We start from the raw sequence: 26463 nt of genomic DNA on the forward strand, positions 1-26463 counted from the left end.
TTCTCTAATAATTTAATGAAACGTCAAAACTTCCGCGCTTTGCGCGGGAGGGGGAAGCTTCATTCAGATAAGGATTAAGAGTCGAGAACAGTACACCGAATCGTCTGCTTTTTCTCATAATTTAATGAAACGTCAAACTTCCGCGTTTTGCGCGGGAGGGGGGAACCTTCATTCAGCCAAGGATTAACAGTCGAAAACGGTACAATTAATCGTCCTTTTTTCCTAATAATTTAAGGAAACGTCTAAGGCGGGAGGCCCATCACCCACACCCCCTAATGAGCGCGCTTTTAAGTGATTCTCTTGCTCACTACCGCCCCTCCCTAAAATAAGATCCTAGCTCCGCGCCTGCATTAAAATATATGCTATGATGCTGACTAACTTGAAGAATTGATTCGTATATTTATGTCGTCGAAGAAAATGACCATTTTGCGCATATGCAAGCAGTCCATAGGAAAAACAATTTAGCCTTCGGCCCCAGGTTTATAGGGTTGAATTTGTAGATAATTGGTGGCTAGTTTTGTCGGTAATCGTTGGCCTCTACACCCCCCCCCCCCCCCCCACTGAAAAAGGTCTAGCGCGCCCCTGGATGTACCACCATCTTCCTCTCAAATGACTATATTGCGAGCCCATGCATGCACACGGTGCATTATCAGTGGCGGATTCAGAGGGGGGACAGGGGCACGTGCCTCCTCGGTAAAAAAAGGGGGGAAGAAAAAAGGGAGAAAAGGAGAAATAGGAGGGGGAAAAGAGAGAAAAGGAAAGAGAGAAAAACGGAAGAAAAGAGGGAGGAGAGAAAAGGGAAGAGGAAAAAAGGGAATGGAAAGGAAGAAAGGGGAAGAGATAAGGTGAAAAAGGCGGAAAAAGAAGAAAGGGGGAAAGACGGGGGAGAGAAAAGAGAAAAGAAAGAAAACAGAATGATATTATAAGAAGGTGTTGTTGTTTTTTACCGGGAAAGGGGCGTGGGATGGCATGCAATTTTTCAGTGTGCATAATATGGGTTTTTTTTTTGCTTGTAGCCGACCCCCCCCCCCCCCCAAAAAAAAAAAAGGAAAAAAAAAAAGAAGGGACACGAAGAACACACAAAAATGATGGGGGAAAGGGTGGGGTATTTTTGTGAAAAAATGAGGAAAAAATGAAAGAAAATTAAAACAACGATAGAAGAGATGTGCGAGAGCATTATTGCCTTTCGTTTAAAAGAATAATGGGATAACAACCAGGAGCGTCGCCTAAGGGGGAGGGAGTTTGGGGTGCGACAACCCCAACCCCCCCCCCCCCCTCCCCCCACCACCTGTCAGGATATTGGCGGTGAAATTACACTGCTGTCGGGGAAAATGAGAAAAGGGGAGGGGGAAATGAGAGGGAAAGGGAAAGAAAAGAAAAAAGAAAAGGAAAAGAAAGGAAAGAAAGGAAAGAGAAGAGAAGAAAGAAAGAGAAAAAAGAAAATAGGAAGGAGAGGAAAGAAAGGAAAAGAAAGAAAAGAAAGAAATGGAGAAAAGGAAAAAAGAAGAGAAAAGGGATACAAAAGAAACGGGGGTGAAAGATAGGAGAGAGAGTAAAAAGGGGGAACTGAATTGAGACAAGGATTAAGAGTCGGGAACGATATCATACAACGAATCGTCTTCTTTCTCCAATAATGAATTGAAACGTCATAGCTTCTGCGCTTCACGCGGGAGGGGCGAAACAAGAAGTAAGAGTCGGGAATGGTACACCGAATCGTCTTCTTTCTCTAATGATTTAATGAAACGTCAAAGCTTCCGCGTTTCGCGCAGGAGGGGGAAACCGATTTCATACAAGGATTAGGAGTCGAGAACGGTACACGAATCGTCTTCTTTCTTTAATAACTTAATGAGGTGTCAAAGCTTCTGCGCTTCACGCGGGAGGGGTGAAATAGGAAGTAAGAGTCAGGAATGGTACCAGTGGCGGATCCAGGGGGGGCCCGGGGGGCCCGGCCCCCCCCCCCCCCCCATGAGAAAAAAATCATGTAAAATCACGTGATTTTTACCTTTTTGGGGGGTTGGGCCCCCCCCCCCCCTGGCGCTCAAGGGGGGGGGGGTGCAAATTGAATTTTTTTTGAGGATCAAAATAAAAAAATGTGCTCACTACCCCCCCCCCCCCCCTACCCCATACCTTTAATTTGTATTGCTCAAGGGGGGTTGAGAATAAGAAGAAAAAACGCTCACTATGCCCCAACTGAGCGAAATATCGGCCGGCGCGATTTTTACATTTTCGGGGTCGAAATAGATCTGATTGATTCCTTAATTCTCCGAACTATTAAATAACAATTCAACAAAATTTTAGGTGAATGTAAATCGTCACAAAGCAATATCTTGGCTCATACCATTCCGGACATTTAAGTGTTGACAGATTTTTTTTAAAGCCTGACCTATGTTTTAATTTCATGGAAAAACAATTGGGGAAAATTCAAAAATGGTTTGGAGAATTTACTGTTAGGGGGTGTTGCACTGTTACGCCATCTTAGAAAAACATTAATATCTTTGTGGTTTGAGAATTTGTTCAGCATTTTTGTGCAAGTTTGAGGGTTAGTACAGTAGAAGGAATATGATAAGTAACATTTCATATACACAAATTACGCAGTTTTTTAGTCAACCTTCAAAAATGTTACCGAGTCACTTTTAAGATAATCCAAATTGAGAATTGATATCAAAAATTTAACCTGATTTGGTCTGATTTATTAAAGGGGCAATATTAATGAGTCCATCTCGCTGCCCGAGTATTACTCGAGAGCTTTAAATACCAACATCTATTTTGTCTCTAGTCGCGCGTGGATATACTCGCATCAGTAAACTTTCGACGGGTCCTCATGCTCGACCATGTACATTAGTCGATAAAGAACTTAATTAGATTATAGTAATTTTTTAATAACTGTAATTAGTAGAGAACCACTCTGCCGTGCAGAATGGCGTGCATCATCATAGGTGGGTTGTATGTATAGGTACACCATGATTAGAAATATGTCGTTTAATTACCTGGACCCGACTTCTCGGGCCTCTGTCTCTGTCTCTCTCTCTCTTTCTCCCTCTCTCTCTCTCTCTCTCTCTCTCTTTCTCTCTCGCTCTCTCTCTCTCTCTCTCTCTGTCTCTTACTCTATGTTTATGTTATCTTCCCTTCTCCCACCACCACTATCTCCCCACATTATTTTCTCTCTCTCTCTCTCTCTCTCTCTCTCTTTATCCACCCTTTTCCCTCAACATAATCAAAACCCTATACCATCAACGCCCATTAGTAATTACTGTTAATGAAGCCTACACAATGCTCAGAACCACTTCCTCAAAACAGGCTAGGCGTTTGATTATGAACAAAATAATAGAAAGCGACGTCCCTGAACTAATGATTAAAGTAATAGAGCCTCAATCCGCGGCCGATTAAAATTGGCACTGTTTTTATTTTGTAAATGAGAATGGCACGTAGGAGAATTAAAACCATTAGGCCTTCCGTCAATTAAAAGATAAAAATAACAATGAGAAAAACATGAGCCCGCGCCGGCTCTGAATTGTTCAACGAATATGAGGCTCGACGTCTTTGCGGACGTGCAAATTGATGCTCTCGGGTAGAGTTGGAAATGACTTGTGTCTAGATATAAAAGAACCCGTGCATGAGCGACCGTGATGGTGTTTTGATGATGTTTCCAATGCCAACGGTTTGAGAATGAGAGTTCTCCATAAGTTTAAAGCAAACCTCAGAGAAAAGGAAACTATGTAGGGCATGAAACAGAAATTATGAGGACGAGAAGAAGCAGAAGGGACTATCAACGCGAGAAATTTCTTCGTTAATCTCTGAAAACGTCGATCATTTGTGTTATTCCGTTGCTGCAACCGTCCAGGAAAGTTCATTCCTTCGATTGGCCTTCGGTTGACCTTCGATAACGATGACGTTTTTGAAGATTTTGTGATTCAAGGAAAGACTTAATGAAAATTTAACTTTTGCGATTGCCTGTACTGACTAGAATATTGGGCTTTTTTTAAGTTCAGAAAAAAAAAATCGAGTCGGGGAGGTGTTATTATTAGCAAAATCACTACTATTAGGTATTTGTTGTCAACCTGTAAAAGCGAACTGAGTCACTGTGACCCTAGCCCCCCCCCCCCCCCCCCCCCCCTCGGTCTCTCCTCCTGATGTAAATAATTGATTGGGGATGAATGGACTGCTACACCAAGCCCCATCCCATCTCGTCATGCTATTTCGATAGTGCAGTGGGTTCTTAACGTGGAAAGGTGGTGAATTTCCTCTACATGAGACCTACATTTAACGTCATATCCGAGGTACGGCTGAGTATTTTCCATCGTAACCTAGCCTGCGTCTATAAAAACCGGCCAGGGGTCCCTCAAGGGGCACGTTAGCACATGCAGCAGGCTTCAGCAATCCGCCTGGGTTGGATTCGAACCCGCGATCATCATTTCGACAGGCGGACGCTTAAATTAATTACCGACTGAGTCAACTCGCTTGTGTGAGTTTCATCTTAACAAAATATGGATTCGGGTGCTTCGTACGACAGCCGTGTCTTCTCGATGGAGCCCGGAGATACAGGCGCCGTAGCAGGGGGAATGGGGGTGCTGGAGGATCCCACAAAGACCATGGACGTCAAGAGAAATCTTGGTGGAAGCTTCTGTCCAGGTCATTCGGGGACGCCGTTGGTGTATCTGGTATCAAATTTGTCTTCAATGGCAAAGAAATGATGCTGAGGAGGTGAGTAGACTAATAATAATTATCTTGTGCCAATAGATAAAAGCCGATGTAATATACGTCTTTATCTTGTTTAATTACACCTACGTTGTTTGTATATATGGGTAATTCCATAAATTAGTGACCCACTTTTTGACATTTTTGGTGTCCCAGTTACATAAGCAGGCATGGGTGTCGATCCTTACGTAATACCTATTGTTCAGGGGGATGAATGAATAGATCATCCCCTCCCCCCTGAACAATAGGTATCAATTACAGATCGACACCCATGTAAGCAGACCCGCATCCCCTCCCCAGGACGTCGATCAATTACATGTATGTGTGTCCCCCCCCCCCCCCAAACATCAAACTCTGGCTACGGCCCTGTACATAAGGAACCCACAATTATTAATTTGTGTGACTCTGAGTAAAGACTTATATAGTGGAGTATGATTGTTAAGTGATTCTAGGTATGATGGTACAGTATTATGCTTGAAAATCACTTTACAATCTCACTCCACTATCTAAATCTTTACTCAGAGCCTAAACTACGTAGGGGTTCCCGTTATAAAAAAATGTCACGAAGTGGGTCCCTACCTAATTTATGGAATTATCCATAAGTTACATTTTTTGTTGCATAAAGAGGTTTGTATCTTCATAATACCTACATTCTTTCTTTCTTTTTCTTTTGTTGAATGACATTTTGTTAGTTTAACATGCTTGCAAAGACTTTCGAAAAATTAACTGTAAACAATGTGCAAACATGACAATGACAGAGTACGTAATCCGAACATTATTTCTTTAAAGGGATCCGGTAACTTTGTCTCAGATTCTGAAATAAAATTCTGGATTTAGCTCATGATGCAATGATAATTATAAACCTTTAGGTCAGTCTGAAACCCCATGACTTTTACAAGCCGATCGCCTGTCTGATTATCAAGATATTTATGATTGGAATTACAAATTTTGAAAACCGTTCGCCTGACGGTTTTCATAACACTACAGTCTATTGGGGAAAACGAGTATGGTAAAACCGCTCAAAGATTTTGACTTTTTTGAGGCACTTCTTGATCATTTTGAAGCGCAATTTTTCTAGGGCTTCAATATTACACCATATCACAGACACTGATAGCACGTAGGGCCATGTATCTCAGATTTAACATTGTTAAACGATCCCTTTAAGATATAGGGTGGACCCTATTGAAATTTCCCTTGAGTTTGTTTCTCAACATTCTTTTGCGACAATGTTAAAAGAATAATTCATAAGCTTTAATTTCTTATATGTATCTACATTTGTTGTCTAACTACAAATTATTAATGACTATGAGCTTTATTATAATACTACCCAGTTCATGTTACCTATCAACATTTTTTTTATTCATACAGTTTATATCGCTACAATTTGGTGCATGGTATACTGCTTTAATAGTGAAGAATTGACCTACATATATTCCAGTCTAAAATACATTATTCAGTCATAGAAATTGTTCAGCAACATGTTGTATATTGATTTGCGGGAGGCGGTGAGCATGTAAAGTTCTTTTCTATTTCTTGTTTTAATTTCTTGTTTTAATTAATCATTATTTTGTTTTTGTTTTCATTTTGATAAAAGTTTTTCCATGTTTTGAACATTGACAGCAAAGCTAACATGAACAAAAAATATGTAATTTATTTTGTACTGACATTGTAACACCCTGCGGAAAGAGCTGTTTAAAGTCTCAAGGCTACACCAAAGGTTTTGATTTTTAAAATGTAAATTATATTTTGGCTCACGATGGTTAATAACTCAAGGGAAAAGTGTATTAGAAAATCTATCTTTCAATAAATGTTAAATATTCCATTCTTATTATATGACCCCCCCCCCCCATCCTCAAGAGAAAGAAACATTGCCATTTAACAAGAAAGTATCAGGGAGTGTTTTTTTTTTCTTCTTTCAATCTCCTAATTGCCAGTAACACAAACTTTATTACAAGAAGAAATCATCCATTCTCTTCAACGACATAAAACATAAAACATTTACACTTTTAAGCCCTGCTCACACCTGGTGCAATGATCTGCCTAACCTAACTGATGCAGCAACAAAGAAAAAAATGGGGAAAAAAAAAAAAAAAAAACAAGTGTAGCGTGTGTAAACCTGTACAATTTTAGAGAGCTTCCAATAATCTAGTTTGTAGATACAATCTGGGTTTGGGCAGATAATGGTCATTTGTACAAAATTGTAAACCCACCAGGATAAATACTGGATATGTTTTCATGAAAGTTATGTAGTCCCTATTCATTTATATCCCACGATGTGAAACGGGTCCCAGGTGAACCTAATGAAAGACTTCAAAAGGACTGTTAATTTACTATATAATGTTTTGAATTCCTATCTCTGTGAGCAGTTCACAGTTGAGATGTAACTGCAATAATAACGACATTGCTCGAGAGGAAAAATTCTGCTCTCTCGATCTATATATTTAAGAATATACATGAATAATACGTACCTGAAATGGAAAGGCAATTAAAAAAATGTCTGCAGATTCATTACAGCATCCGGGAGGCTCATTTTCACAGTATACTCATTTGCATCAAGTTTAAACTATCCAATTACAAGATTCTTTGTATTTATTCAGACAACTGATATATACCAGCTTATTTCTTCTCATTTCTTTACAAAGACCACTAAAACAACATAGGTAAAGTTTGGTTTCTCTTCGAAACTACAATTTCTAGATTTCCAACGACTCAATGGAGGCAAAACAGAAAGAGTAGTAAGATCATTTTCATTTTGTATGCAATGAATATCGGTGTGAAGATTCAATGTAGGTAATGAGATGACTAAACACGGTGGTTTTTCTGACCGGCACCACCATCCCAATCTCCTGAAAGCATTTCCTTTTTGTACATCCAACTCAGCACTACCTGTACACAACTTGACAAATTCTTGGACATTTTCCTCCAACAAAATACAACTTCTCTGCAGGAAAATACACCCAAACACTGATTTTAGTGAAGTTACAGAACAGACATAAAGGGTGCAGACATGTAGCATAACACTTACTCTGTCTTAATTCCATGTACAGTTTACAGCATAAGCTTTAGAATGTCTTTTAGCAAAAATAATGTTCACGTAGACAACAATGAATTCTTTAGTTATAATATCTTTCGGCGATTCCGTGCAATGCATCTTGTGTGACACATGACGTCTATTCACCCATTTCATCCATGAACAAACAAAATCTTCTGATACGACTATGACAAATGGTAATAGTAGCAGAAAGCACGATGTTTCGTTGGTCACACCACAATACTCGTTCATTTTTGGATGAAATATGACTGTAAACATAGACATATATACGAGACACATTGCATGGAATCGTCCCTCTGTTTACTTTGATTGAGAAGTCTTTGTATACTGGGTGCTCTAGAAAAGTTGGTGATGAAGCATAAAGCTGAATGATACGTCAAATGCGTTGTGTATAATACGATACGGCGTTGTGGCGTTACATTGCGGCGTTACGGAATGTTACGGCGCTAGACTGCGGATTTACGGCGTTACATTACGGATTTACGACGTTATCTACGGCGTTACGTATCAAATAACAAAATATATCAAATGACAAACTATAATTATAAAGATTCAATTTCCTTTGAATCAAATCCGAGTTAAACATCAACGAGTCAACACGAACACTTTCGATATGTCCAAGCGTTACGCTTGTTCACTATGCGATAAGACCTATAGTCGCAAGTTCGACATGAAGAGGCACGGACAGAATGTACATCCTGATATGAAAGATCATGGGTATGAGACTGAAGAATCCAACGCTGGTGAAGAAACTAGTGAAGATGATTTCTCCGAACCACCCTCTAAAAAGCAAAGAGTTGTAGAATCTAGCGATGAATCTGAAACAAGTGATTCAGAAAGAGAAGGAGAGGATGAATCGTCAAAGTCAGAGACACCTGACATGAAAGAACCTGAGGACAACCCTGCTTATCAAGAATGGTTAGAACAGGCCATGACAAACACCGAGGACCTCAGGGACAAAAAATATCAAAAATATATCTCCGATGGTATGGATGAAGAAGAAGCTAAAGAAAAGGCTCACGTGAAAGTTCTATGGGCTGTCAAACGCAGCTTTTTCGATCTTTACTCCAACTTCTTGCAGCAGAATGTGTACCTTGGAAGAGCTGACATCAATCATGAAATTATGTCTGACCTCACTGAAAAAGGAGAAAACGGCATGAATCTTCGGAAAGCCGTGAAAAGAGTCTTAGCGAGACACGGTTCACAATTCGAGGGCTTATTCCAGTATCAGGATGAGAATGACGATGATAGTGAAGAAGAGACGGAGGGTTCAGATGGAAGCGAAAACTAAGACTTGACATCACCTTGACAAAGAACACTTCGTCGACAACCCTAATAAGAGATGGCAAATTTACTCCATTTCAACATGTACATCGATCGATCTTTCTGCGTTTAAACGTGCATACCTGTACGGGTCCCCCCCCCCCAAAAAAAAGAGAGAAAACTTTCTTTTATGTTTTAAAGATAGTTATACCTATACACTATATGTTTACTGTATTATGTTAACAGTTTTTACATATTTACGATGAAATAATACAATAATGTGACTTGGGTTCTATTATTTTTCTCTAGTTAAAAATGTTTTGTATATTCTATCTTTGCTTCCTGGTAACATGACTACATTGCAATTCTTATCTTTGTATTCAAATCTGTTTTGCATAAAGTTGTCCACATTGAAACGGAAACAAATAAAGTAAAATAAAGTAAAATATCTGTACTACATATTGTTTTATTTCATGGATGTGTGTATTCTACGTCACAATAGTCGTACAACATATTTGATCGAATAATAGATATTGATCCAACCTACAACAGCTTTGTAAACGTTCCTTAGAAAGTCAAACACAAAGTATACCGGTAGAAAGACAGTCAAAAAGTCAAAATTACATAGACACACATGTTAAAAGTCAGTTCCAAAAAAGAAAATACCTATCATGCACTATTCAAAAGGTCAATAATTCCTAAAAAATCTTTAAGTAAAATTCAAAGTATCAAAATTCACATAGAAACACGTGTTATAATTCACTTTTTGCTTGAAAAAAATCTAAGTCCAACAGAGAAAATCACTAAGTAAAATTCATAAAGTCACAATCACATTGACACGCGTGTTAAAAGTCAGTTTTTTCGAAAAAATTTACAAGTCCAAAATGACAAATCCCTAATTAAATTCAAAAAGTCAAGACTTCGTCAAAAACCCCATAGACACGCGTGTTATAAGTCCGTTTTTTCTCGAAAATAGACTATGTCAAAGTTAATGTACACGAGTCAATTAGAAATAGTATAAGTACAAAACCTATGGCCGTCCCCATACTCACTGCTATAACTACTTCTAAGTTATTCCATTTCTTACTGTCTGATTGTCAACGAAACGGAGTTAAGTCTGTTGTCAATTCTGTTTTTTTCCTACGGCAGGTAGCCACTGGAAACGATTCCGTTTAATAAAATTATGGAAATGCAAGCATTGCTTTCAACAAACAGAACTTTATAATTCTTAGCTCATTTTTCCTGATTGAGGTGTCATATGAGAGGGCAGAAAATGAACTTTTTAGAAATGTGGTTTTCTCTTTGAAATTCAAATACCATCCGCCAAAATACTTTTTGATACCCTTTATTCAAATTGATTTTAATCATTCATGTGTGAAATATGCGTCCTATCAGTTGTATCAAATGAAAGAAGAGGATTTAAGCTTTCCAAATATGTGTCATTTATTAATTATAATTGTAATTAAGTTATGATAAAACATCGATAATTTTCGGTTGCGTTTTTTTCTGGGACGCACCGTATATGAAGCTGCAAAGTGGCTAATTTGATAAATGCTTAAATGCAATAAAATCAGAAAAAATATTCTTGTTATAACAAATATACCTTTACATATACAGGTATACATTTTACTTTGTATTTACTTCATTATGAAAGTTAATTCCCGAGGTACAATATGGCTATTAGATAAATACATATTTACAGTTTTGTTTTTTTGGTGTAAAATAAGCATTTTCTGGTCTTCTTTATTTCCTCATAATAATATAAACATATTCACACATTCAGGGGCGGATCTAGCCTTTTGCTAGGGGGGGGGGGGGTTGACCCAGTGGCGGATCCAGCCCGAATTTTAAAAATCGCGACGACCAATATTTCGCTCAATGGGGGGGGGGGCGACATTAAAAATTAGAAAGAAAAATAAATTGTCCGCCCAAGGAAGGGGTTTTAACCCCCCCCCCCCCCCGTAGATCCCCCCTGGCATTTGCCTCCATTTCTGGTAGGAAATACATGGTTTGCTAATGTTTTCTTCTATCTGTAAACGATAATTCAATAGGTAAAACAAAATATGAAGAAGTCTCTGTTTTGTTCTTTTCTTTTTAAATTCTTTTCCAATAAAGCTTTTGTAAATAGTGAAAAGTGCATAATTCAAAATGATATCAACATCTTTTTCCTCTTTTGAATTAAAAACAAAACCAAACAATGATTTATAAATGACATGGTTTGAGATTAAAATTAGACAAGAAATATATCTTTATATTCCTTTCAACTTTATTCCAAAACTTCATGACTTCGTTACAAGAAAAGAACATAAAATACAATCACCTGGTTGATTACAATAACAACATTGCTCAGTGGCATTTACTTTCCATTTAAACAAATTATTTGGTATTGCAAAAATATTGTACATGAATTTGAAATTGAAATTAATCAGTTTACTGACTTTCATACCTTTTAACTTTTATATCCAAACATCTGACCATGCAGGTATTCATTCAATTCCTAAAGTATTACTCCAAAATTCCTCCGTTCTAGATTCTTCGATTTTTGTTTTAATGTTTTAACTCATGATATATTCTTTTAACTGTCAACTGCCTTACAGAAAACATATCATCAACAAATTTTACATTGTCATATACAAAAGCTGTGGATCTAAATTTCATATACTCTCTATGTTCTACATTCGTATCTGCAAGTACTAACATATTCAAGTGATTGAATCGCTCTTCTAATACGTGCATATTGACTATACCACCTTCCATCCTTAAATAATATTTTCGCACCTAACTCATTAACTGGTAGAAAACCTTTACCATCCATCAACTCCCCAACAGACAAAATGTCAGAATTTATCTAATTCCTATTCTTTTTTTAAAGCATTTTCCCTTTATACATTACATTTGTATTCAGCTAAATCATTTCTCTACTCTACGATGGCTATAAAAAGTACCTGATTGTTCCTATTTTGAGTAGTAGTAGCTTTTAAAGAAGAAAAAGGTCATAATTGAATTATAGTAGGAATAAGGAATCTTATTTTCCAGAAAACTTGCGTTTTTAATATTATATTTACAATTCATTATAACCTCTTAAAATAATAGTCAAACTTACATTTGCATCCTGCATTTAACTCATCGCTTAGATATTTACAAAACCAATTTATATTTAACGATGCAACCTTTGTTTGAACATCTAACATATCTAAACCACCTTCTTGTATACTAATACATTACCTTTGCAGTTCTCCCTTTCCATAGGAAATTTCAAAAAATAAGTGATCGAGCTCCTTAACTATCTCTTTATAGGGCAAGACCAAACTTGTGATGTATAAATGATTTTCGACTTTATCATTATATACATAATATTATTTACAATGAACAACTAAACCAATAGTACCCTACCAAGTATTGTAATTTGTTCAGTATTTGAAGAAAAAAAAAAGATTTTTCAGGATTTGTGTATGAAAATGTGATATATTGAAGCTTATAGATCTTAAACTATTCAACAAAGGACCTAGTTTCATTCTTGAGTTACCAAAACAAATTCCATAATATGTATTGTTAATGTTGTTTGATATTTTGTATTATTATTGTTATTATCATTATTATTATCATCATCATCATCATCACTATTATTATTATTATCATTACTATTCGAGGGTTCAGTGACACAAAGACGTAACTCCGTAATTTGCCAAAATGAGTATTTGATATCAAAATGTTCTTCAAAATATGGGCTTTCCAGGAAACACAAAGACTTAACTCCATCCAACACCCCTATTGAAGTCAATGGCCAGTGAAACATAGACTTAACTCCTTAAGGCCCTAGTGTTTAGTGACACATAAACCACTTTTTCTCAAAATGGCCAAAATGGAGTTACGTCTTTGTGTCACTGACCCCTCGTATTGTTATTATTATTATTATCATTATGATTATCGCTATTCCTGAAGGAGGGGCTCGAAAAGAATTTCACAAGGTACTATTTGATAAAGAAAAAGTGAGCACACAAAAAGTGTCTCTCCTTACGAAACCAGGTTCTCTAGCATCACTTCGAGCATAGCGATTGTGCGAAGCTTTCGGGGCACTTTATACTGGTTAGCGGACGCCCCCGTGTTAGCGAGGAGATACCGTTCCAGCGCTGCAAACGCCCCTGGACGAACAACGTGAACGCGAGGGTGCGAAATAGCGCCCTCTCCTCGCAGGCGTTCGACATCGCTATTTCGATTCCGCAGCTCTGCGTCGATCTGATGGAGAGAAAATAGAGAGAGGGAGATAGAGAGATAGACAGACAGGCAAAGACGGAGACAGTCAGGGATGTTCAAGATGTTTATGTGATTTTCATTTGAGAGCATCGAATACCGTTGACCATAAAGATTGATTTTTTTCCCTTTAAGCTGTTTCCATGAAGTATATGACCATTATAGAATATTCTTTGTAGATAAAGTTTATATTTGCTCAGAATTGTATTGATCAATTAAATTAAAGAGTCACAGAGCTTGATCTCGCTACGTTATGAAGTTGTTCAACTATTTCCAATTGGCATGCAATTTATCTTGACTTGACTCTGTTGCCGTCCAGTGGATAAGTGTCTGAACTGTAAACCAAAAGCTACGGGGTTCGAATCAATCTCGTAGCAATTATGTCCGTTAGCAAGACATAAATCTATATTTGGCACATTCCACCCATGTGAGGTGTATGGGTACTTGGAAGTAATAATGTATGGTACCCGCGCTCGCTCAAACCGGATTTTAACATGTGAACCAATGGATATTTCAGCAAAACTGAACTTTTTTCCCGGTAACTGGAATTTTGCCGGGATTTTACCGATTTACTCTAGAACTATTACAAGGGTTTGGCATTTTTCGTTTATTTACGGGAATGGCTAAAACCACGACTGCAATTTCGACCAATGAGATTTCTTAAGTGAGGTATATCATTTTTATTATTGACTGATTTAATTGAATATTTAAACATTTTATCAATAGGCTAGTTCAGGCGATTGGGATCGCGATGCAAAAATTGATTTATTTTTGGGGGTGACCATTCACACACAGGGAGAATATTCGCTCGACGGCAAGAACATCCGAACTGCATATGCATAAATCTCGACGATGTATGCGCGTTTGGAATCTTGTGATTAAATAAATCAATTTTTGATTTTCAATACCATTCACCTGACACACAGCGCCCGGCAAACTATCGCGATTTTTCTGAAAAATTGCAATAATATCTGCGAATTGGATCGCGATGCGAAACGCGAGGATAAGTAAAATCAATTTGTCCACACACGCAAAATTATTTTGTTTAAAGTGGATCGCGATGCAAAAATCGAATTTTAAATCGCCCCTTTTCTGTAGGTATGAACGCCCCTATTAAAGGGGGTATAGCATGGCAAATACTGGTTGACGCCATCTACGACTTCTTTCAGACAACTGCACGTAAACGAATGGACTTGAACAATTAACGGTCAGCGCGCTAGCGCTCGCGAAACAAACAAACGCTTCGGTTTCGCGTATGTTGCACGCACTTAAATACTACGGTCGCGTCGTCTGTAGTCGTATTATACCCGATCGGTCCCGAGTCGGGCCACGGGAAAGACACCTAGCCTCGTCCTGCTACACCTCCTTTAACATAATGATATGAATAAGTGAATGCCTAGCTAAGGAGAACTCACCATAGATCTGTATTCATCCGAGAGAGGTTGTGAAGGGTCATTCATCTCAAGGAAGAAGATGTAGTACGGCATCAGCTCGTTCGGTTCATATACTGGTAAATGTAAAATGACCAACAACAACAAAATCAGAATGGATATTTTGGGGAACACACCTAGGCCTATATGTTTTGCGATCCACCTTTTTTGTCACATGTTCCTCACTACAAAATATATATTTGATACTATAACAATCAACTTGGACCCCATGGAAGAACAGTCTTGTCTCTATGCCTGGACTGAACTGGGTGTCCTTCCGACTTCATTATTGTCTTCTTTTTTCTTGTTTAATACATTGTATATTATGTTTGTTTATTATGCTTATTCATTTTATGTTGTAAACGTTTTGTATATATATCTTGTTTTTAGATGCTGCTTGTAAGTATCGGCTTGCATGGTGGTGTAAATAGGCAGTAGGCTTGCGGATGCACCATGTGAGAGAGAGGGAGGATTGAGGAGTCCTGAAAAGGACTCTCGGTAATCTTTCTTGAGGGTGTGTAGTCCTGAAAAGGACTGTTGGTGTAGTCTTGAAAAAGACTGTTGGTTATCTTTCTTAGCTTTTAGTTCTAAGCCACTCCCGCCACCCATACTCTCCAATCGGCGCTATAGTTCTCCTTAGAACTATAAGCTAAGAAATTTAACCAACAGTCTTTTTCACGACTACACCGACAGTCCTTTTCAGGACTACACACCCTCAAGACAGATTACCGAGAGTCCTTTTCAGGACTCCTCAATCATCCCTCTCTCTCACATGGTGCACTCGCAAGCCTACTGTATATCTTGTTTTTATTGTGCATTCGGAGAATAAATCATTCAAATAAAATCAAAATCACTAGCTGCTGCAAAAGTGTTTTTCAAACTGTACAATTTGTCAAAATCTTGTAAAAGTCTGTGGAATATACTGCGATGAAAGCGCGTTGGTATATCTTTTAGGCTGCAGTGAATTAAGGGCATGGTGTGACGGGGCCTATTTTCTCTCTTGCTCGGCATTCTTGTCCTGAGACTATATAAGGGACATCGCCTTGTATCCCCGGTTCGGGAAAGGCACTATATAAATTCAATTATTATACCATAATTGTAATTTGTATTGTTATTATCATTATTTTTGTTTTAGTTGTTATTATTATTATAATCATTCAACACACATTTATTTGGCAAAAGATAAAAATCCAAATGAAATCATTACAAATAGCGGCATTGCTAAAATAAGCTAAAAACTTGTAAACAAGCAACCCCAAACATAAAAATATTCAGATACAATACAATACGATACAATTATTATTATTGCTATTATCATCATCATCATCGTTATCTTCATTATCGTCATATATTATTGTTATTTCAACTATTAATATTATTATTATTATTATCATTATTGACATTTCATTAATACACCATTTAATTAATTTAAACCAAATGAATAACCTAATCGTACTAGAGCATTTCTCGTTGAGTAAGGTGCTCTCGGCTACTGCAAACTCTATCAGGGTCATGCCGGTCCACTTGGCCGTGGCTGACCGTATGCTGTCTGACACAACCCGTTGGTCTAATTTCTCATATCGGATATTCAGCATCTGACCAGTCCTAAATAGTTGAGACAAAATATATAAAGAAACCACATTTTCCAATTCACAAATTGAGCCTTTCAGTAACACCATAAGATAGCCTCACTGAAAAGGCTTTTGACACCGAAAACAAATAAACAAAAATAGTTTCGTTTAAGTGTTTAATAAAACTTCATTCCATCACTATGATAGTGTTTTTTCCTTATTCCCTTTTCTTTACTATACTTTTTCCTCAATTCCTCTAAACGCCCCCATATAGAGGTATTTTTGACAAAAAAATATATCAACAGTGATTTCTGTACGACTACCAAATGGTGCTACCGAAAGCCTCAACAGAGAACCTATTTCATAACTATACGCAAGCATTATCAAGCATTATTCAGCGATGTACACATATTTCTAAGTATCGTTGAGCTGGGCTTTTATCTTCTTTCCATTTTTTTCCTTTTTTGGGTGCATGGGCGGATTTCTTTTTTTAAAGGTACTGCAACATCAAAGAATAGCACCGAATACAAAAATAACAAAGTTATTTTCGTCTCCTACTCATAGGAGTAAATCGCAAGAATGAACAGAACGTCGAAATCAGACAATATAAGTGTTCAAATCAAAGATGGCGGGCCCTGAGGGACCTGATTTTACCTGTATAAGAAGTCAATGACGGGCATGTTTTCATGAAAGCCTATGACTTGGATGACATCTCCCATACGATAGCGATAGAGACCAAACGGTTGGGTGATGACTACCTCATAGTTCTGCCCTTGATCTAACTCGTTCAAAAAGAACGTTCGTGGTTGAGAGGACGACCTACATAAGTATTAAAACAAGGATCGTTATTGTAATGCGATAACACTGTGTTTATTATTCTTCGTTTGTTTATTCATTTATCTATGTATTCATTTATCTATGGATTAATTTAGTCAGTTATTTTCGAGAGTAGTTACTCAAACTACAGCTAATCTAGATGAAAGCAGAGAAAAAGAGAAGTAGACTGGTGTGAATGAAATTGGTCAAAAAGTCCTCACATTAATGTTTTCTATCCTACCTAACTGGTTCCCTTTTTGATTACCTTTTCATCAGGAATATCAAATTTACAAATAAGTGAATAGAGCGGTCAGCATTTGACCAATTGTCATGATTTACACATCAAATGAAAGAGGGTTATTCACGACATACTTCACTTGTCTTGAAAATGTATGACTAAGCTGGTGAAAAGGGCGTTTATTTATGATTGTTTGAAAATGGAACAAAATGTACAAAGGATTTTTTTTTTAAAGCCTATTTTCATTTCTCGAGCAAGGTTGAAATTGGCACGATGATAAAGCGAAGGCGTACAATGTTTACTTTCCTAATGCGGAAATTACATTAATTTATACTTTATAACAGGGTAATAGGATTCAGCAAAGTGCAACCAAGGTACACATTGTGTCCTTGAAACAGTCGATATTATTCCAGCAAACATACATTATACAGTGCGTCCCAGAAAAAACGAAAACGAGAATTATCGATGTTTTATCATAACTTAATCACAATTATGATTAGTAAATGACATATATTTGTAAAGCTTAGATCCTCCTCTTTCATTTGATGCAATTCTTATGATGCATCAGTTCTTTTGTCAACTCCGTTTGTTGATACGGCAGGCAGCCAGTGAAAACGAACCCGTTAATTATGGAAATGCAAGCATTACTTTAAACAAACAGAACTTTGTTATTCCTGGCTCATTTATCCTGATTGAGGTGTCATATGAAAGGCCAGAAATTGAACTTTCTGAAAATGTGATTTTCCTTTTCTCGGAATTCAGATACCGCCCGCCAAATAACTTTTTGGTTCCTCTCTTCAAATTGTTTTTAATCACTCATGGGTGAAATATACATCATAAGAGTTGCATCAAATGAAAGAGGAGGATTTTCGCTTTACAGATAATTATGTGTCATTAATTATTTATAATTGTGATTAAGTTATGATAAAACATCGATAATTCTCGGTTTCGTTTGTTCTGGGACGCACTGTACATTAGATCAAAATGTTTACCCACAGCCTATAGACTGTGTTTGCAAAACATAGAACGTGAGAAAGCGAGAGAGGGAGACAGACATACAGAGACAGAGAGTGACCAAGACAGAGACAGAGACAGTGGCAGACAGGGAGACAGAGACAGTGGCAGACAGGGAGACAGGGAAAAAAGCGGTTTAAAATATCGTGAAGAACATGACACGATTTCTTTACAATATCACCCCCAGTCAATGGCTTCGCTCCCTGCATATTTTCATCATTCAAGACCGGCAGTGGCCGAGGAACCGTGTGAAGGGGGAGGGCCAAATTTCTTTTTGTGGAAAAATGATGTCATGCTGAAAAAAACAGATGAATAATATGCTGGCCCCCCCCCCTTCAACATTAAATGATTGAAATGGGTTAAACAATGTAGTTACAAAATTGTTTTTGACGGTATAAATCTATTATCAAATCAACGTTTATTGTATTAAAAATAACTGTTGCTGAGCTAGCGCCATGAGCGTTCCTGTCAGACGGTGTGCTCTCCTTAAGTTTATACTACTATTATTGTGCCCCCATCCTGGTGATTGGAACCATACTCCATCATTATATTCATCCCCATTCCCTCCTCATTCCCATATTTAGAAAAAAACAGGTTTGCTTCAAATCTTTGCAATCCGATGCTCCACGGCTGAGGAGCAAAGCTCTGCATTTCAATCCTTCGCTTGGCTTCTTCAAAAAAAATCAGAAAATAAACTGTTCTTCTACAATTCTTGTTTAGAGACTGAGAGTGCCAATTGTATCCTTCGGAAAAGGAGCAATAAGTAACCAATTATTGTGGTGATGATGAAGAAGAAGATGATGATTATGATGATAATGATGACGATTATTTCTATTATAATCATTGTTTTCATATTATTATTATTCTTAATAATATTATTATCGTTTTTATCTTCATTTTTATTGTTATATTTCATATTTATATTAATATTACACTTATTATTGTTATCATAATTGTTTTAGTCATTGTTATCATCATCGTCATCATCATCATCATCATCATTATTATTATTACTATTTTACATCTTACATTTCTTCCTCCTTGATGAATTCAAAGACAGACCATTTAACCAGAGGTAGATAGCCTTTCTTGTCAATGAACTTCGGACCCGGGTAGACGCCAATCATTGATTCAGAGCAACCATAGAACGAACATAACAGGGGTAAACCTGAAAGTACATAAACAGAATAGAAAACTTGCCAGTGGCGGTTCTACGGGAGGGAGGGGTGAGTCAAAATACCTTCAAGCCCCCTCCACTCCCCCCCCCCCCGATGCCGCACTTATTCCCCCCCCCCCCCCCCTCCACCGCTGTTCTTGGTTTTTAAGTTTGGCATCATAAGATTTGCTTAACATCATTTATTGCTTAGCGAGATCCCAATGCGATAATTAAGTTCTTTTAAAATAATGTCTAATACATTTTTAAGAACAATCTTAAATAATTGCCGCGTTACCTTAAATGCTAACAGAATAGAGTGTAATAGAATGTTTGGAAATGCTACTGCATTTATTTGATAGTAATCTATTAGCAGGGGCAAATTGCCCCCCCCCCCCACCCGCCTTCTTAAAATTCCCTAGTGGCAATATGGAGATGTACCTTTGGCGTAGGTTTTGGAGAGCCTTGGCCAGCTTCCAGTGGAGTCGATTCCTACAAGGACAGGAACCTTTGGCCAGATCCTTTCGATTATACCTTCGAAACCCTTTTCAAACTCTCCACGTAATTGGGCAGCTCTGGCGGGGTCAGGGCCATACGTCTGGAGTTCCTTGGTCAAACTCTCCCTGATGGCGGGCAGAAGGTTAAGATCGGCTTTGATGGTTCCCCGCTCGATGTCTCTGGTGAGGTTCTTCCATTCTTTCTCCAGAAGCTTCATACCGCTCTCCAGGAAGTGGAGAAAACCGATGATGATATGGCCCAGGTCGGGGTCTTTAAGCGCAAAGAGGAGTTGGACATAGAACGCTTCGTGCATCGCCCCAATCCTGAATCCGCAGGCAGGCACAGAGAATTGAGCAAAAAACCAATCGTGACCATCCGACATTGTCGCAGCCGTTTCAATTCTGCTTCCACTTTTTGTCGTGAGTACTTTAGGTGCGACATACAAGTAAAGAGTCTTTGCCAGCGGGCTGGTAGGATAATGGCAATTAGTAATATGGCCCATAACTGAACCAACTTTCAGGAACATCTTTGTCTTATTCTTTTGCGGAATGTATTTGGACTTTCCCGTCGTACCTGTGGTTCGGATGTACGAGTCTGGTATTCCGTCTACAAGGACATTCTCTTCACCTTCCAACATGCGTTCGACGTACGGTCGGAACCGTTCGTAACCCGACAAGGGATGTTGCTTCCGAAGATCTCCAAGAGTTGGCATTCCTCGTAGGCCGTGGTCGTCTGCGTATGCGGTACGTCCGTTCAGGTCAAGTATCTCGCGCCATAGACGTCTTTGGTGCATCATCGGGTTCTTGCAGGTCTTGAGGATTTCTGAATGGCTCGACTTCCCCTTGAGTCCAAGCACGAGAGATATCAGAAAATGGACGGTGACTTCAAAGAGACTCTGGTTAGGACAAGGACGTTTAATGAAAATCCAGACGTAGACCAGTGCCAAGATGAGGAAAACCAAACCAATGAGACCTGTTAGAATCGATGCAAAGTAAACACGAAATCAATGATGATACACTGTTGGTCATAATGGTGGAATATTTATTTTTACCCCAGTTTAGGGAAGGATTTTTAAAAATTAATTATTTCTAATAGATCGAGATAATGGCATACATTCTCAGATTTTATTGAATATTAATTTGCGAGTGTTTGTTTTGCGTGACTGCTTAATCATAATTTATGTGTGCTACTATGCTAATCAGCTAAGGGACCTACGTCCTTAAGTCATAATTGACAGTAATGAGGATTAATGCCTCACAAAAGGGCACTAATATATAGCTGATCGACACGATTTTTATCCTGGGGCCTCACAGTAACGAGGCCATTGCTTAGCCCCTGAATCATGACTGTACGCAGTGTTTGCTAGGGTACGCGGCCCCTTCCACAAATCCCCCAAAACGAAGAAAATGCAATAAATTGTCAAAAATTCATTGCATTTTCCCCCGGCCCCCAACAGGAAAAAATTCCTCTGTAGGGCCATGCATTATGGTTCAAGGCATGGCCACACAGAGGATTTTTTCCTGTAGGGGGCCGGGGGAAAATGCAATGAATTTTTGACAATTTGTTGCAGTTTCTTCGTTTTGGGGGATTTGTGGAAGGGGCCGCGTACCCTAGCAAACACTGCGTACAGTCATGATTCAGGGGCTAAGCAATAGCCTCGTTACTGTAAGGCCCCAGGATAAAAATTGTGCTGATCAGCTATATTAGTGCCCTTTTGTGAGGCACTAATCCACATTACTGTCAATTATGATTTAAGGACGTAGGTTCCCTAGCTGATTAGCATAGTAGCACACATATGATATAGCAGTCACGCAAAACAAACACTCGCAATTTAATATTCAATACAATCTGAGAATGTATGCCATTATCTAGATCTATTAGAAATAAATAATTTTTAAAAATCCTTCCCTAAACTGGGGTTAAAAATAAATATTCCACCATTATGACCAACAGTGTATATTATAACTGTAACTGTACTATTCTAAATGACCACCTCCCCCCTTAAATAATAACAACAACAATAGTTATAATCCGAACATGTTGTCTATAAGCATTAAAGCCCATCTGTAAAAGTTGGGCTAAGAGGGATTAGACCACCCAGGAAGGTCACTGATAGGTGGCTATCTCATCGACTCAGCTCTCAATTAACATAAGAAAAAGAGGACCGTGGGGGACCAATACTCACCGATTAGGCATTGTTTTCTATACAGAGGGAGCAAGTAGCTACAAGTAGTACAGTGGGCCTTTAAAAAGAGATATTGAAATTGCCCTCGAACAATTGATTTTTTGAACATTTTCGCAATCGCGTTTCATATACTTTTGAACAATTCTTTTCTAATCTTTTCAAGTTGTTTTGCGTTTTGCTTTATCAAAATAACATACGAATTAAGTTTCATTCTAATCATTTATTATAGAAAATACTTAGATGGAAATAATATTCAGTGAGAAAATACTTGATATTAGACCAAAAGTACGTACACTTTCAGTTTCATTTTCTTCTTTTTTTTTTACCGTACGTGCAGCATGCATGGGTATGGTCAGGCGTTTAAAAAAAAGATGTTGTATTGCCCTTTGCGACCGACCCAAAAATCTTGAAATCTACGGTCGGCTTTAAAAAAAAAAAAACGTTTTTAGAGGCCTGAGAAATATCAACCCAAATAGGGAGAAAAAAGAAAGAAAGAAAAAAATTCCGACCGACCGACTTATGTTATGGCACCTAAAGGGCAATACAACATCTTTTTTCAAAGGCCTTATTGCTGTAAATGTAAGTGGCCTATGTCTACATCGTGCATGGTCTCGATAACAAGCACTAATTTGTATTATTTTTTTTAAGTGGTATCATTTTAGGGTTAAACAAGTATGAAAAGTGTCACGCCGTGTTCTCTCTCACAAAAGCGTGAGTATTCGTGATTTACCGGCTTACAATGTAAATAGAACCCCAAAGTCAACTCTACACTCTGTAGATAAGATAGCTTTTATCAGTGATAGGTACTCGAACGTTGATACCGGGAGTGATCGTTACGAGCCACTTTTTTTCATATTTCGGCTCTGAAGTGTTTTAACATCGCCCCCCCCCCCCCTGGTATAACATACTTTAACTAATACAATCAAAGAAGATCTCTGAACTGTTTCAAACATATTTCACTAGCAAAGATTCCATAGTTTGATTACAGAGCTATGGAGAGGCAAAGTGCCCTTTTACTTCGAAATACAGGGATTGGTAGCCTTCAATTTAATGTTCATCAAAAATAAAACTATACACAAATACCCTACGCGCCAATCTGACGAATTTCATCTGCCATTAACTAGAACTTTACTTGCTAAATCCATATTCACTTACGCAGGCCCGAAGCTATGGACCATTCTTGATGTTAGCATCAAGAATGCCCCCGGTTTAAATTCTTTTAAATTCAAAATAAAAAAAAATCTTTTTTGCGTAATTATCAAGCGTTAGCTCTCCCTCTTTAAATTTATTTAACTCAATAAAATACATTTGTATATTTTGATTCATTTTGTACTGGCCATCCTTATTCCAGTCGGTCCGTGTTGTGTTGTGTGTGTTATAGGTATAGTGCCCTGCCCTCCCTCGTTCCTTGTCTCCCTTCTTTCCCTGTCCCTTTCACTCCTTCTATGTTATGTCTATTTGGTTTATGTATTTGTGCGTTCTTTTATTATTGATGTACTAGTTTTGCAACTGTAAGTTATAGGGGGCTGCAATCTACAAGCCCAGCTTTTCAGCAGTCCCCTCCATGACCAACCTGTGTTATATGCCTGTTGTACACTGTGGACCAATTACAAATTTACTGTTAAGTTTCATTGTTTTACTATGTACAATGTAATCACATGTACTTTATTTATTTTGTTGGAAATGGAAATAAACGAAATTTAAAAAAAAAATAAAAAAAAGGAGAGGCCTAGCTCTTCTTGTAAAAATTGTCAAAGTAGTCATCTTTCGATATTGGAGAGTCGCGAAAGTTTTTTTTAAATGACGCTTGAAAGAGGGTTGATTTGGGTGAAAAGCTCAGACTAGTGATCAAAAGTGCTCTAAAATGCAAAATTCATAACATTAACACGTGGAATTTTATCGAGCATTTGCCATGTTCAGACGGGGTTTTACTATTCGGCGTAAGTTAATCCCTGCAGCAGGACCAACTTGCCACGATTAAGTTCACACGCCCTTCCACGTCCGACCAGCGAAACTTACGGAAGTGGAGGCGCTCGCACAGGTGGACCTCAACCCACCTTCTGCATCTAGCTAAACCGTGCGAAATCTAATTTTCATTTTCGATTGTTACAATCAACCCTCGTGAAAGGTCACATATACTCCCGAGTGTAAATAAGAGCTGAGCATCCACACGGTCAACTTACGCTACCCGCTAGTCGTGTTAGCGAGTTACTCCTGAATAAATTCAGGAGTAAATAGGCGTAAGGTAGGCGTAGCTAACACGACCACCGTTCAGACGGTCACTACTCCGACTTTTACACCTACCTCACCATATTTACCCCGAATAGCTCTTAATACAATCTTTACACTGGGGTAAAGATGCTTCCGTCTGAATCACTACGCAACCTCGCAAAATAATGATGTAAGCATTACTGAAGGCATCTTTAGAATGCGAAGTTTTTATGCAGCGAATTACAAAAGTTTTTTCATTTCATTTTGTTTCAACCTTTAGGTGGCAGGATTCAACGGATTGATATCATATTCAGTGACTGGTGCTTAAGTTTTGTCATTTAAAATGGTGACACATTTTGCAGAATAAGAGGCAGGGCGGATCTAGCTTTTTGCTAAGGGGGGGGTGACCCAATGACGATGTGGAGTATCGTCCACGAGCCGCATAGCGTCGAGGACATTTTTCTTGCCATTCTGAACCCCCGTAAGTGATGCTTACCTTGCATCTACTAATACAATATGCCATTGTTTTAGTTCACATCACATTTTCACTTGGCAGCCCGGGGGGGGGGGGGACCACCCCTTAGAGGGACACGTGTATTAACGCACAGTGACGGGAATGTTTGATTCTTGCCTCTATCAAATGGCGTAAATTTACTGATAAAACATTATTTTCTTTACCGGAGAGGAGGGGCAGAGGCGGTAGAAAGAGAGAGAACGGAAATAGAACGTGAATAGTTCTATGGGGGAAAGATCACCGTCCCCTCTTTTGCTTTCATTTATTTTGTTTTCTTGTTCTTCATCCAGATATTAAGTACTCAACGCCACCCCCCCCCCCAGCACACACACACACACACACACGCACACACACACACACACACACACGCGCGCACGCACCAGTGGCCCCTTAAAGGTAATACAAAGTTTTGGTAGGGGGTCGTGAATTCGGTTCAAATGAACATATTGGAAGCATATGCGATCCTACAATATTCACTGATCGTTGTCGCGGTCGAAATCGACTCTTAAGTTATGAAATTGTAAATAATAAACACTTTATGTTGCATAGCTCCCTCTCAAGGTCAAATATTCATTAAGCTGTAAAACAATGTTTCTTGACTAAAATCGACCGATTAGCTATTCCCGTTCGGAAATTATATACCACAACTACATATTCTGAGATTTTCATGGTCGCAGCTACCATTGTACGGCCGTAGGAGCTATTTGAAATTTTTCAAAATTTACCGGGAGCACCGGTAAATCTTTATATTCAATTTTTCTCGAAAGCAGAAGTGTTTTAGGGGCTAAAATTTCTAGTCCTTTTAATTCATCCCCAGAGGCATCCAAATATATCAAAATTGTAAAGAATCACTATCCACCCATTTTTCAAAATTTCCCAAAACTTTGTAATACCTTTAATGTTGATCTCATTTGAATCTATACATTTCATCGACTCTAGCCCTATTTCGAAACTAAAGGATCGGAAGTTTCATATTACTCTACAAGACATTTCATTGAATACTATACTAGTAAGTGTATTATTATGATCAAATGGCTCAGGAGGAATCTAACCTGATATTACACGCATCCATATCGGAGAGGAGACACAGAAAGCAGCATACAGAGACACGCCACTCAATAAGGCCCATGTTGCAGCTAGGGCAGACAGCTTCACGTGTAAGCCCGCCATGTTGAAATAACCCTCAAATCGTACAAGTGTGGTTCGAAGCTACAAATAGAAACTTCAAGAAAGTTCGCAACACAATTATTTCGTTAGCTCTGCACGTGGTAATCTATCTTGGGCATATCCTTCAATTCATAATTATGTTTGATCGTCTGATAGCTGTGTGTGCTCATACTTCAAAGTTCAAAGCTCGCTATATATCAAGCAGTTAAAGACCGGGTCATGTACCTCCTATCCAGTTGCCCTCACCCCATAATCAGTGCATGGCGTATCCGGGGTTCCAACCATTTAGAGGGGTACTGATGTCATAGTGGGTACCGGTCTGTAGGTTGTAAAATGCAAGAGAACAAGGCGATGGAAAGAGAGGGTGTGAGATCATGTCTTTTTCTCTCTCTCTCTCTCTCTCTC

At 38.4% G+C, this 26463-nt stretch overlaps 1 protein-coding gene across 1 annotated transcript; it reads right to left on the minus strand.

The window, feature by feature from the left end:
- Positions 1 to 12996: 12996 nt before the first annotated feature.
- LOC100891684 (indole-3-acetic acid-amido synthetase GH3.3) lies at positions 12997 to 26061 on the minus strand. The gene is made up of 7 exons (XM_003728196.3): positions 25944 to 26061; positions 19925 to 20953; positions 19360 to 19498; positions 16917 to 17081; positions 16148 to 16296; positions 14677 to 14768; positions 12997 to 13246 (listed from the first exon to the last, which is right to left on the minus strand). Exons 1-7 carry the CDS (start codon positions 26059 to 26061, stop codon positions 13025 to 13027), a joined length of 1914 nt encoding a protein of 637 aa, XP_003728244.2. The 3' UTR covers positions 12997 to 13024.
- Between the last annotated feature and the right edge of the window lie 402 nt (positions 26062 to 26463).

This window comes from Strongylocentrotus purpuratus, unplaced genomic scaffold, assembly GCF_000002235.5.
Source record: "Strongylocentrotus purpuratus isolate Spur 01 unplaced genomic scaffold, Spur_5.0 spur5_scaffold_17, whole genome shotgun sequence".
Lineage (NCBI taxonomy): Eukaryota > Metazoa > Echinodermata > Echinoidea > Camarodonta > Strongylocentrotidae > Strongylocentrotus > Strongylocentrotus purpuratus.

Bases quoted from the DNA above. Each gene is read 5' to 3' on its own strand.
- LOC100891684 (XM_003728196.3), bottom strand. From the start codon at position 26,061: ATGGCGGGCTTACACGTGAAGCTGTCTGCCCTAGCTGCAACATGGGCC. The intron at 20,954-25,943 runs GTTAGATTCCTC...CGATTCTAACAG, and splicing joins ATGGATGCGTGTAATATCAG to GTCTCATTGGTTTGGTTTTC. The intron at 14,769-16,147 runs GTACGATTAGGT...TACATTTACCAG, and splicing joins ACTCAACGAGAAATGCTCTA to TATATGAACCGAACGAGCTG.